This window comes from Anopheles aquasalis, chromosome 2, assembly GCF_943734665.1.
Source record: "Anopheles aquasalis chromosome 2, idAnoAquaMG_Q_19, whole genome shotgun sequence".
Classification (NCBI taxonomy): Eukaryota; Metazoa; Arthropoda; class Insecta; order Diptera; family Culicidae; genus Anopheles; species Anopheles aquasalis.
Genome location: NC_064877.1, coordinates 78,330,365 through 78,340,646, shown reverse-complemented (window position 1 = coordinate 78,340,646; position 10,282 = coordinate 78,330,365). Strand labels below are relative to the sequence as shown.

Genomic DNA, 10,282 nt, shown 5'->3' with positions numbered 1-10,282 from the left:
GAATCGGGGCGAATTGGGTAACAGTAAGGACAACATCCATCCACTGGACAGAGTTCATTCTAATACGCAAGCCGAGCGACGAGCGTAGGGGACCGATAAAGTGTAAGCGATAGATTACGACGATACAGTGAAGAAATGTAGCATTCAGGGTGTACGGTGTGGGTGGTGCTTGTGCAGCGACTACAACATTTTTTTCTAGCAGTTTAGCAAAGAGCATATCCTTGTTTTAAAGGGCTGCTGCCTCTCAGGTAGCTTCAGGTTAATTTCTTTTACGGTTTCACTCTTCCGTAGCATTCCATTCCTTTACCGATAGAACGAAGCCGACATTCCAGTTGCACACACCTCATGGCCATTACAAGTAAAGCACCACCGCACTTATGCTCAGTGCAACAGCCCGTCTTCTCAGCTACGTCGCGTAAATAAGATGGTATGTTAGATAGATGTAAGCAAGAAAAATGTATACAACTGGTTATCTTTATAATGAAGGATGAATAAAAAATATATATTACCCTGGAAACCATCACGGAAACATTTTTTATCCAAATTCAACCGAGCCTTTCGGTAAACTCATCGATGCTAATAAGATGCAGTCTTTGTTGCTCTTCGCAATCACTGTTTGCCACATCAGTATCGTTCTTAACGGTATCATCCATCGATTGAACAGCTGGGAAAAGAACTTTGCAGTAAAAATCCGCCGTTTTGTCATCGATTGGCTCACCGATAGTGGCCAGCAGTTCGCGTAACTTCAGTAGATCCACTTGCGTGCCTGTTGAAGAAATAAAGAGAAACACGTGTTGATGAACGGCAAACCCGAGAGTCCTTTTGCTTTCGCACCGGATTCCACTGTGGCACCGAGATAGGTGACGGCCATTCGGATGTCTTCGTTGCTGGGAGAATGACTCGTGCGGTGGTTGAGAAACAACTTAACGACTTCCTCGAAGGTGAGACAGCCGGTTCCTAACAGTTCCATTTCTTTACAAAGATTTTGTTCCTGTTGAAAATCACATTCTATTCTATAAATTCTACCAAACCAGGATTTGTACTACTCTTACTTCATATTGGCTCATATGGAACCCAATGCTTCTCATATAGTTCGGAACATCTTTTGTTTCCATCGCATCGCGAAGCTGCGCCAAAAATGAAACATCAAGATAGTAATTATTGGCACCAGAACACAGGACTGGCAGCCTACCGTGAGCTCTGCATCACCGTCACTATTTTTAGGTGAAATCTGGTTGTAGAAGAACAAACTCAACATCTCTCGCACATAGCAGCCACTCTTACCACCCGGCAAGAGGGCACAGAACGGATCCAACCCAGTTCCGGCATGCCTTAAATTGTCCAGCACCGGGCTGTTAGGAGAAAAACGATGAAATTACATATAGAACCGATGAAAAAATGCAACAAAAATCGTACCTAGTGTTTACTTTCCACAAAGCGATCGCATGATCACCTTCACCGTAGCTCACTGCATACCGTTCCGGTCCACCAGTGAGCTGCATCCATTTCAGTCGCTTCGGATGTCCTCGGACGGCCAAATACTTGAACGGATTGCCATCGATCGGCAACTGGTGAAGGTAGATGTTGTTGTTCGTGGTAAAGAGAAAAAAGGTTTCACCGGGAAGTAGCTGCACGGAAGAGAAATGATTGTCATCTTGCTCAGGTTCAAGATCGTTCTTCTAACCATACCCGTAAGCATCGCGCTGGACCATCATGGAATGGTCCCAGAAAGGTGTGCAGAATCTCGAACGTCTTGGCGTTAAAAAGTTTGAACTTTAGCTGATCATTAGCGACCAGCAGTTGATCGACGGGCAGAAGAAGCATTGCCGTTGGAAGGGCCGATTGCTCGATGCGCCTTCGCTTCACGATCGCCAGCGGTGCCAGCTGAGTTTGCTCGCTACCGGCAATCGAGTACTGGACCATGTGCTGCGAATATGATGGACAGGCCATTAGTGTGGATCCGCTCAGTACGCTGACCTCTTACTCTCAATCCCTTACACGATCTTCACCGATTGACACAAATTCAGCTACATTGAGAAAGGTTAAATCGACCACCTTGTGCGATGCACAACGGCCCATCGTTTTCCAGCTATCCTTTTCCCGCTGCAGAACGGCGATGTTATTCAGTTCCTCCTGTAAATGCAATCATTAATGGATTGTTTTACGCGTTTTTCCTGTACCACTGAATTAATAGTGCTTACCACACAAACGAGATGTTTACTATCGCCTGAAAACATTATCATACGCAGCTTTTCGTTGCTAAATTGTAGCGGACTGTTGGCGCTAAGAATCATTACACTCGGTTCGATCATCCACAGATATCCGTTTTCAGCTCCACCCGCAAGGAATGTTCCTGCAGTAATAAGTCGAATGATGGTGTAAGAAAATCCGAATGCAAGCATGAATTTACGTTTACTAACCACATGGAGAGTACGCCAGCGTTGTTATCCTGCCACGTCGTGTACGCTGTATCGGCACGTCTAGCGTCTTAGTGGGAGTTTTCGTTTTCAAATCATAAATCACCATCCGCCCATTACCGTCACAGGTGCACAACTCGGATCTAAAAAAAGGAAATATATTTCATTTTTCTGAAATTCATTGAATTTTCTTTAAGGCCGACCTTATGGGATGCACATCAACGGCGGTGATAATGCTGGATGAGGGTAGAAAGAGCTCCTGAATTTTGTTGTACACGATATCGATGTCGTAGATTTTGCCCGATTTTGTTGCGGAAACGAATCCACGCACGATCACAGGCTTTGCATCGAACGAAACATCTTTCGGGGCGATTTCTTCAATTGGCAACTCAACAGCCTGTTTCTCATGTTCTACTAAAATATCGATGGAAGCCAATTAGACGCAAAATTGTCTGGAAAATAAAAACCATTTTTCGCCCATTACCTGTTTCGGTAGTGGACTGTTCTCCGACCGAAATCGGCTCATTATCCCGTGCAACCTTTTTCATCTGGCGCGTTCCGGAGAGCTCGAAAGATAGCGTTCGAATCGGTTCCAGGTCCTCCTGCTTGAACCAGTACAGAATCTTCATCGAGTTGTCGTAAAACCGTATCTCACCATCATCATCCCCGGTAACGATCTTCTCGTCACACGAGCGAACCACATTTATCGAGGCGTACTTGAGGTGCAGATACTTGAGAAACTCCTTACGAAGCAGTGTCCCACCGGCACCCTCGGGTTGCGCCTTTCGATCATCGCTCCATAAGATGGCCATACCGGCCCCGGTCACCGAAACCGCTCGATCGGTGCCCTCCACAAACACCGAATCGTTGTAATCCTGAAAACCGTGCCGCTTCGGTACCTGGATCGATAGCTTCTGTTCCTTCGCATCCCAAGCCCCGAACACGACGCAGCTTTCCATCGTCACGACAAACTGGTTCCGGCGGCCACGGTCCACGCAGAAGCGCAGTGCCTTGATGCGTCCCAGCCGTGCCGGAAGTGCTATCGTGTCTGGAGAGCACGAACTTGGTAATTATGGAGGTATTGTCCCCAACGAACGAGACACTCACCATCCGGGAAATCGTTTCCAACCGTCCAGGACCAGATTTTCAGTTGGCTACACTGGGCAGCTCCTCCGCCGGCCAACAGAAACTTACCCTCGTGACTCATCGCTACCGCATTGATTTCCGTTCCCTTGAACGGTTCGAAGATGGTTCGTATTGCGAGCGGCGATTGTGCATCGTCCACCGGCACCGAGTCACGGTCCCACACGTTGATGCTGTAACTGGTGTCCGAGCTTACCACGAACCGTCCACTGCCATCACATCCGATCATGTTAATGTGGCTTTTCTGATGGAAGAATGAACAATAATAATGCACTGGAACGAGTAGGAGCGATGCCCGGGAGATGAACTCACGTGTCCAAGTACGGGAAGGATCTTTTCACGATCGCCATCGTAATAGTAGAACAGCAGGACATTAGCCGTGGCCAGCACCAACTCTCGGCGCTCCCTATTGCTACTGACATTCAGCAACGGAACACGCGGATTGAATCCTGACAACCAGTCCAGGTGCTACGGAAGAGAAGGGACAGAATAAATGGATGAAGTGCAAAAGAGCTCAAAACTCATCCTTACCAGAGGCTGACATCGATGATGAATCCGATCGCCACGTCGACCGTCCTCCGTTATGTACTCCACAATTTCACCCATGCCGTATCCTCATCGAATGCCGAATCAATCGAAAATGGTTTAAACGAAATGTTCTGATGAGCTAACAGTAGACGCCACAGTTGTGGGTTGTTGAATGCTGGTTGCTAGGATCGTGTTTGAAGCGGAATCCTTTGGCAACGGAGTAAGCTATACGCTGCATTTATACATTACGCTTCGAACAAAAAAAAATGAAGAAATATTTTTTTCGTTTCGTAAAAGGATATCGTTTGAAAAGTTTCATCAATAGTATTGAAAATTTGTTTGGAAACACCTCGCATCAGAGTAACAGCAACCGGCGCCGATACGACTGGTTACGTGAATCGATTCCGGTTCGGTCAGTGACACTGACGTCCGACACCCATGGCGGCACTACCGCGTTTCGTAACGCTTTCATGATCGAAGATGATCGACCCGTGATCACCTTGAACCTCAAGCCGACGCCGATCAAGATGTCGCATGGTGGGCGGGTGACCAACACCAGGACTAATGTGAAGCATAAATTCTACGCATTCGGTCGCTGCGAATGGCTGCCAATGAGGCTGACGCACCTCGAGTCTCGAGGAGGTGGCCAACAGGGTCAACACCTCGCAACCGATTAGCATAAGGCCCGGTAGTTGATCCTGTTCCCCTCGGGGTCATTCGAGGCTGATACCCTGGCCAGTTCCGTTATATAATGCAGGTTACTTCGCATGACGGGTAGAACTGCATTAGCATCAGAACCGACCGCCCCCGGGAGGCGAGTTCCGTTAGCTTTAGGAGGAGAGGAGAAATGGATTCCTTTTCCATTTCTTTTCCCAACAAAATGCGATGCGATGCTAATTTCACCCCAAAGGTTTTTGTACAGTGATTGCCACCGAATCGAAGCATTTCACGGTGTACAGAAACAACGTTTTATGATTTCAAGAAGTATTTAATTGTAAAATAAATGGTTATTATGAAAGTAAAAGTTGATCGGTGAAAATTTAGCATTTTGCTTACGAACTCCAAGCTGAATGTGGAATGCTTAATTACTTAGGTATCTTTCATATCAATTCTTTTTATTTATGAACACAATTAAACCATTTCTTCGATACGTTACTTCGAAAGACCACAAAGAACTTGCTCAATGAATTTGCGAAGCAAAATAGCATCAGGGAAACCCCACCTAATGAATTCATCAACCGTCTGCTGTTGCTTGTCACATGCACGGGCGCCACTGGCCAGGTGATACGACGAGCCCGGGCCAAAGGTTACGAACACGGTATCGCAATAGGTTACACAACGACAATACCCGGCCGCGTGAAAATGCAACCCCACCCGGGAGTCAAGGGAAAGGAAGTCAAATCCGGGGAAAACCCTGTCACCCGCCCCCGGCAGCTAGACCGTGCCGTCTGCGACAAACAGGAGCATAGAGGGAGCCAAAGTTTTCCACTCACCTGGCACGGTAACGTGACGAATCGGTATTGACGTAGTCACTAACACGAACCGGACTAGCTCGGGCAATCCTAGCTCGCTCAGGCCGCACGGTCTGGCGGAAAAGCATCGAAACATGTGCCACTTGTCACAAAACGTGACATTACGTAGCGAATTCGCGAGCCATAGAAGTTGGTTAGGGCCGCCGCTCCGGTAAACGGTATTGTCGGACGGCCTTTTGCATAACTCCATTGAAGGGAACTCATACGACCCAAGGTCTGCAGAACGGATGTGATTTAGTTAATCTGTGGATGGTGGTTTCACGTTTCTTTTATAGTAGAGCAGTATTACAAAAAGATCATTTCCACAAAACAACAAATTTTAAACAGTAATAGTATGCTGTTTTATAACAACTTTACGTAAAATTCTAATATTATTTTTTCAACCAATAATCAAAAGACTCAGTAAGCATGGATGAACTTCCATTCGGTAATTGTTCTGTGGAACCAATCCTAGTAGACTGTCCGGCCGAACAAAACACGCACCGATGGTACTCCATCGCTGCTCGCTGCCCGGTGCCTTCCGGGCGGACGATTCCGAAACCCACCTACCACCGAACCTTCCGGGTACTTCGCTCTACACTCGGTTCCTAAAGTTCCTACGCTCCACGCTGCTCGTCTCACCAGACCATCCGGAAACGCGCAATTACTACCGCAGCAGGACGAAGATATCGGCTGAAAATGAGCGTCTCGTGCACCATCTACCACCGTTCATCGTTCATCCGTTCAGCATGTTCCGGAAGTGCTGGGAATCGGTGGTGTTCCTCGCCCTCACGCTCCATCTACTGACACTCGCGTTTCTGGTTTCCTTCGCGATCAATCTAGAACGTTCGACGTTGCTGTTACTGCAGCTGTTCGACATTCTGCTCTGCCTGTTACTTGCGCTGGAGTTTGTGCTCCTGCTGGTTACCGGCTATGTGTGCGAAGGTGAGATTGTGCTCGAGTTTGGTAAGATTGTGCGCCACCGGTTACGGTGCTGGACCATCGGGAATCAGATCCTGCTTTTCCTGCCGTACGTACTCGTCCTGGATGAGTTGGTGATCGCGTTCTATCAGGATGCAGTCCTTGTGTATCTCTGCCTTCTCGTTTACCTTTACCTGCTGTGTGTCTGGCGCTTTCGAAGCATCAATGCGTACTTGGATACTTTTGCCAAGGGATGGCTTAAATTATCGCTTAAGCAACTCAACTTTATCAAACCCATTCTGAGTACACTTTACGTGCTACACTGGACGGCCTGTCTGCTGTACATCGCTCCCATGATGGCCTTATCATTGCTGCGCGAAGATCAACACGAAGCACACATGCTGGTGGATGTCCTGTGGTCGTACGATCAGCACCGAGATGCGTCGCTCTATCCAATAAGCCATCGGAACCGGCTGGAGGTCGATGACGTACGGCAGTACCTAGGGGAGCAGCTCGCCCGCCAGCTACTGGAAGATGAGGTCGAAACGGATAGTAGAGCTTTTCTGCAAGCCAGACTCAACGATATGCACTACTACGTCAGCGTGGCGTATCGTTATCTTCGAGCACTGATGATCACCCTCAAGGTTGGTCTGCAAGGTGGCCACTCGCTTTCCGTGGGTCATCATTTTCTGCACGAATGGATTCAATCGCTGCTGCTGCTCGGTGGATGGATTTGGTCGACCTATATCCTGCTGCTACTCATCCGCTCGATTATGCTGGAGGACGCCAGCAGTACCCAGTACGACGAGGTACTGAATGAGATCAATGCGTTCTGCAAAAAGAAGCACCTCAGCCGGTCGCAACACCGTAAACTGTGCCGCCATTTTGCGTACCACTACCGGATGCATTACTTCGACGAGCGGGCAGTCTTGGCACACACGTCCGGCAATCTGCGGCGCCAGGTACTAATGGATGTGACACAGGCCGCTTGTCTGAACCGGTCCGAGATATTCCGTGACCTGCCCGCCTATCTGCTCGAGGACATCACCGAGCGGTTGAGATTCGAGCTGTTCCTGGAACAGGACACGATCACGACGGCCGGCAACACGGCGGACGCGATGTATTTTCTGGCTTGTGGAACCGCCGCCGTCTACACACCGGACGGGGTGGAGCTCGGTCATATGGTGGACGGTGCCAACTTTGGGGCGGTGGCCCTGTTCAGAAGAGACGCTCGGCACATGGTGAGCGTGGTGGCGCTGGAGGTGTGCGAGGTTTACTGGTTGGAACCGGGTGACTTTCAGGAGCTGATGAAACCGCACCCCTATCTGTGGGGACAGATGGTGAAGCAGGCCGAGAAGCGGATTAAAGAGGCGGCACTGTGCGTCAGAACGGCGAGCGAGGACCAGTACTATGACACCTTCATGTACTAACGAACATGACATTATCATCGTATTATGTTCGTTATGCTACGGATGCTTTTTAATAGTTCAAGATGCTTTTTATAACATACGTTCATTGAAATAAAACCCCTTTTTGATGACAACAATTTATACAACATATTTATACAATCTCATGGAACAAATAGGTGAAAGACACTGTAATAATAAGTAACCAATGTTCTGACAGGGTTCTATAGTAACAATAAGATAATCACAGGTTATTTATTTCGCAAGCATATTTTAGCCTCAATAACCGCTGAGTTTATGTCATGAACGGAAATGATCGATTCTGTTAACTCGTTTTGTTATTTATTTTGTTCAAATAACATCTTACAAGTAATAATATAATTTAAAAGCATGCATATGGTGATCAGGTGCTATCCCTTTAATTCTCACAATTGATATGTTAAACTCTGAGTGCCTGGTTTAAGAAACTTCAGATACATTCAAAGAACTACACACATGAAACACCAGTCGAACACATACTTTTGAACTTGCAACATACGACAAATCGATGACGTTGAATTCATTTCTATATAAATCCAAATGCTCGAGCTGATTAGGAAAGCTGGGGAGAGCTACGCTTAATAATTTGTTGTTAGTTAAACCAAAATATTTTAAATTTTCCAAAGGCTCCAACCAACTACTATTAAAGTATGTAAGATTATTCCCTGACATATTGATATATGTTAAGCTCTTGATTTTGTTGATACACGCCGGCATAGCTGATAAGAGGTTTAGATGGAGTCTCAACTCCACCAAAGATGGCGTTTCCCATTGACACAAATTCATTTGTTTTATACGATTGTTGCACAAGTCAATTTTCTTAATGATCTTGTTCACAAAGCTTCCAGTCACCAATTCAATTTCATTACTATGAACCACAAGTTGATTAAGTTTACCGCATCGATTGAACAACTCTAAATTAATAACTCGTATGAAATTACGTTCCAAAGTTATGTAAGACATAGCAGGCCTACATGGGGTACTCCATACCCTACATATAACTGATTGAATTTTGTTTTTTGGTAAAGTTAAGGAATGTAGATTCCCTAAACCGCAAAATACACACAAATCTAGCTCACGCAGTGATCCTTCACGTATGCCAAACATTTTAAGGTGTTTGAGGTTGGCTATGGAAGGCGAGATAGATTGCACGGGACTATTGATAATACTCACATCTACAAGGTTTTCATTCAACTCACTTTGGATTGAGGCCACTCCCGTCATGAGAAGTGACAGTTTGGTCAAATTACTTTTCCGCGATACGGTCAAGCGTCTAACATGAGGCGAGTCCAGTATACACAGTTGTGTCCTGGGATAGTAATCTAATAGCTTATTATCCGCTGCTAGAGACTCCAGATTTTTTATGAAGAGATTGTTATCCTGAGGAACATATTTCAACATGAATATGCCGTCTCTTGATGGATCATAGTTCTCCAAATGGCAAACATCATCGCAATAAAAATGAAAAGCAACGCTGAACGAGAAAAGCAGCAAGATTAAGCAGTACCTACGGATAAAAGTACACATTTCATTAGATATCTAAGCTAAGAATTATCATAAACCTACTCGATGGCGTGATGAACATGAATAATGTTTAATTGCAGAAGCAAGTTTGAAACCACATGTAGAACAATATGTTCCCGTAATTTCACACCTGCAGTCAAAGGCGAAGGTTGGACATGACATAAATCTATAATCCTCGACAAGCGCAGTAAACATTGTTCTATTCCTACCCATTACTTACATATTCATTCACCTATATACCTCGTATTTATTCACCGATCTTTAAGTCTGCGAAGTGTGTTGTGATATTTGTTACGTTCGAAGGACTACAAAAATCAGTAACTAGTTTCAAACAAAATTTTGAAAGAGAAACACTCGACAAATCTACGGAGTCCAGTGTATTTCCACTTAAATCCAAATATTTGAGCTGTTTGGGAATGCTGTGAAGATTTACGTTAGCTATCTTATTGTTGGATAATTCAAGCCTTTTTAAATTATCCAGAACATACAACCAACTACTGTCAAAATATTTAAGATTATTGTCCGATATTGTAATTACTTCTAAGCTCTTGATTTTGTCGATGCATGTTGGCATGGCTGACAACAAGTTTGCATTTAGATTCAAATCGACTAATGATGGTGTTTGCCATTGACACAAATTCATTTGTTTTATACGATTTACGCGCAAGTCAATACTCTTAATGGCCTTGTTCGCAAATCTACCAGTCACCAATTCTATTTCACTGACACGAATCAAGAGGTTATTAAGGTTATCACAACGATTGAACAACTCTAGATTAAGAACTTGTATTAA

At 45.6% G+C, this 10,282-nt stretch overlaps 3 protein-coding genes across 3 annotated transcripts in view; 2 read left to right on the top strand and 1 right to left on the bottom strand.

The window, feature by feature from the left end:
- LOC126570813 (wee1-like protein kinase) overlaps positions 1–517 on the top strand; it is a 4,828-nt gene extending 4,311 nt beyond the window's left edge. Inside the window, exon 3 of the mRNA XM_050228840.1 lies at positions 1–517. This exon is cut by the window's left edge and continues 2,107 nt beyond it. The gene's annotated coding sequence lies outside the window, so the exon portion shown is untranslated.
- Positions 518–545: 28 nt separating this feature from the next.
- Positions 546–4,166, bottom strand: LOC126577241 (cilia- and flagella-associated protein 251-like). Its single transcript, XM_050238713.1, has 14 exons — positions 4,092–4,166; positions 3,873–4,028; positions 3,525–3,804; positions 2,902–3,465; positions 2,621–2,828; positions 2,421–2,560; positions 2,202–2,353; positions 1,999–2,133; positions 1,690–1,926; positions 1,417–1,628; positions 1,193–1,352; positions 1,053–1,127; positions 835–991; positions 546–766 (listed from the first exon to the last, which is right to left on the bottom strand). The coding sequence occupies exons 1-14, from the start codon at positions 4,164–4,166 to the stop codon at positions 546–548; spliced, it is 2,772 nt and encodes a 923-aa protein (XP_050094670.1).
- Positions 4,167–6,105: 1,939 nt separating this feature from the next.
- On the top strand, positions 6,106–7,950 carry LOC126577231 (uncharacterized). The gene has a single exon (XM_050238702.1). The coding sequence runs from the start codon at positions 6,106–6,108 to the stop codon at positions 7,948–7,950; it is 1,845 nt and encodes a 614-aa protein (XP_050094659.1).
- The last annotated feature ends 2,332 nt before the right edge of the window (positions 7,951–10,282 follow it).